General features: G+C 34.7%; 1 protein-coding gene across 1 annotated transcript; it reads left to right on the forward strand.

Annotated features, from left to right (window-relative positions):
* The first annotated feature begins 948 nt into the window (after positions 1–948).
* On the forward strand, positions 949–2256 carry LOC145100677 (WEB family protein At3g51220-like). Its single transcript, XM_079037858.1, has 2 exons — positions 949–1171; positions 1458–2256. The coding sequence occupies exons 1-2, from the start codon at positions 1028–1030 to the stop codon at positions 1980–1982; spliced, it is 669 nt and encodes a 222-aa protein (XP_078893984.1). The 5' UTR covers positions 949–1027; the 3' UTR covers positions 1983–2256.
* Positions 2257–2531: the final 275 nt, after the last annotated feature.

The following is a 2531-nucleotide window of genomic DNA, read 5'->3' on the forward strand; positions in this document are numbered from 1 at the left end:
CATTCTCTCATTTGCAATGGCGTCTAGTTTGCTCTATAGATTGGTAGGAAGAAAGTTTATCTTCTCTTGCCAATGATGGAAGTTGTTTGGTTGGAACTTCTCTAGTCTGTCCAACTTCGAGGTCATATCTTTCATAGTTTAGCTCATGATTTCAGAAAACATAGTAACAACTATTAGATTACGGTTTGGGACGAACATGGTCACTTCAAAAATTGAGGTATCCTAGATATGCTTGAATATTGTGTTGACCGAATAGTTAATTTCAAATGGTTTCAAATCAAGACACTGATAATTAACATTCCTTATTTATCATAATCATCCAACACTGTGAACAAAATATAATTGAAACATACAAAAACAAAGTCATCATATTTAAAGCAGTTGGCCCAAAAGACAAAATTCACCTAAATCTAGACAAAAACACTAATGGTTATGGAAGAAATTCAAGTGGTGATAGGAGGAGGGTCAAAATCACAAGACTAGACAATAATAAATACCGAGTGTCGAGTGGGGTATCCCTCCAAACTCAGCTACATTTGATCTCTCTTTCAATTCAGTTATTTCCCATTCAGAAATATTTTCGATTATTTATTCACACATACGTTATCATAAAAATACTCTAGAACTGCATAGAAAAATATCTTGGTTTTCAAGATTGCTCATTTGTTTCTTAACTAATTAAAGAACATTAAGTTAAATATCCACTAAGTAGAACATAAAAAGTACATGAATTTTTTTAAAATATAATACGATTTGTTTATAATAGATTAAAAACCGGTATATATGGTAGAAATTAAAGGATTAAGAAAAGATAAAGACGGTACAACCACCAAACTAAAAACATCACCCTCCATTAACAGAATTTTATATAGTGAAGTGAACGCAAAGATACGTACCCTCTTTTTATTCAACTCTCTCTCACACTCTATTATATCATTACAATCTTCATTACACCTTAAATTCAATGTGTGCTTGTTTGTGCATGCATGTACAAGTGGTTTGAACATTAGGGTTCTGAAAAAGATCGATGGAGATGGAGGAAGGTTTGGTAGTGAGAGGGAATATTGAGATTGATATGCGGAGACCATTCAAGTCCGTTAAAGAGGCTGTCATGTTGTTCGGAGAAAAAGTTTTGGCCGGAGAGGTCTATGCCGGCCAGCAGATCAAACAGGTTTACTTCTTTAATATATATCTCCTATTTCGTGCTTCATACTTTGCCATATAGTTGATTGTACATTAATTATTATGCATTACACCCCATGTACTTTTGCATGGCTATAACCTAGCTAAATAAACCTATCAACTTTTCACATGCATATATATCTTGCGTGTCTATGCATGTATGTCCACTACTTTTAACCGATGGATTTTGATGCTAAAGTTATTCAAATTCGAAGGACGAATATGTTCATTTGTGTTTATGGTCAGTTGGTCATTTGTACGAGTGACCTTCGCAGGCTGAGAGCTTTGTTGATCAAAGCAATGTCAACCAATACCGAACAAAAGTTGGAGCCATAGCAGCAGAGCTCGAAGAGACGAAACAAACCCTTGAAAAAGCAAAAGAGGAGGACACATGCATGGCTTACTACCTCGCATCGCTCAAACAAGAGCTAGAAGAGACCAAGTCTGAACTCAAACAATTGAAGTCGAGAAAAGAAACATTTCATCCAAAACAGCCTTCGCCTGTTGATAAGGAGATAGAAGAGATCAAATTCATTGAAAGAGCGGAAGTAAATCATCCGGAGATTGAAGAAAGTAGCGATGAAGATGATTACTTGGGGTTTGAAAATAACAGGTCAGTGAAGTTTGCTAGTCCCCCATCTTTAACCAAAGTGATGATTGAAGCACCCAAACAGCAGGAAACAAGCCCATCTTCTCTCAAGAAGAAAGCCCAAAAGAAAACCTTAATTCCTTCACTTAGTGGGATTTTCTCAAGAAAAAAAGGTGGTCAATCTACAAGAACACCGAAATCTTTCAAATGAAAAAACGTGGTTCTTCTAACTAATTCAAAGTCGATTAATTTTGATTTTGATCAGCACGTTATGATGGGTCTATATATATGAACGGAGACCCACCAATTGAGGATTATGAGATGAGATGAGGTACCCGAATTAAACAAGTTATATTTCAAATATTGCATAGGAAATAAAATGATCTTTCATTTGTTGCCAAATGTTAGGCTTGTTTAGTTCCCTGTAATGATGAGTTAAGAACTTATGATGATTAATACAAAACATTTTTGTATTTTCAACTCAATATCGAACGAACATGTTTACAACATATTTAACATACCGGAGAAAAAGAATAAAAATAGAATTGCACCGCGTATTTTACAATTCAAAATGGGAAACAATATTGTTGATTTTCGAGCTCACGTTGACGACGACGTCGACCAATTAATCATTAAGCAACTGCAATATTCATTTTTGAAAAAAAATGCAAGAACAATGAGAAATTTTTTTATCGAACTTTCTAACAAGCAATCAATATTATCAAAGCGAAATGGGATCGAACAATGAACCTTAAAGACC

Source organism: Lactuca serriola, chromosome 4 (assembly GCF_051521515.1).
Source record: "Lactuca serriola cultivar US96UC23 chromosome 4, Lser_US96UC23_V15, whole genome shotgun sequence".
Classification (NCBI taxonomy): domain Eukaryota; kingdom Viridiplantae; phylum Streptophyta; class Magnoliopsida; order Asterales; family Asteraceae; genus Lactuca; species Lactuca serriola.

Coding starts and splice junctions, on each gene's coding strand:
- LOC145100677 (XM_079037858.1), top strand. CDS start 1,028: ATGGAGATGGAGGAAGGTTTGGTAGTGAGAGGGAATATTGAGATTGAT. Junction 1,172..1,457: donor CCGGCCAGCAGATCAAACAG/GTTTACTTCTTT, acceptor TGACCTTCGCAG/GCTGAGAGCTTTGTTGATCA.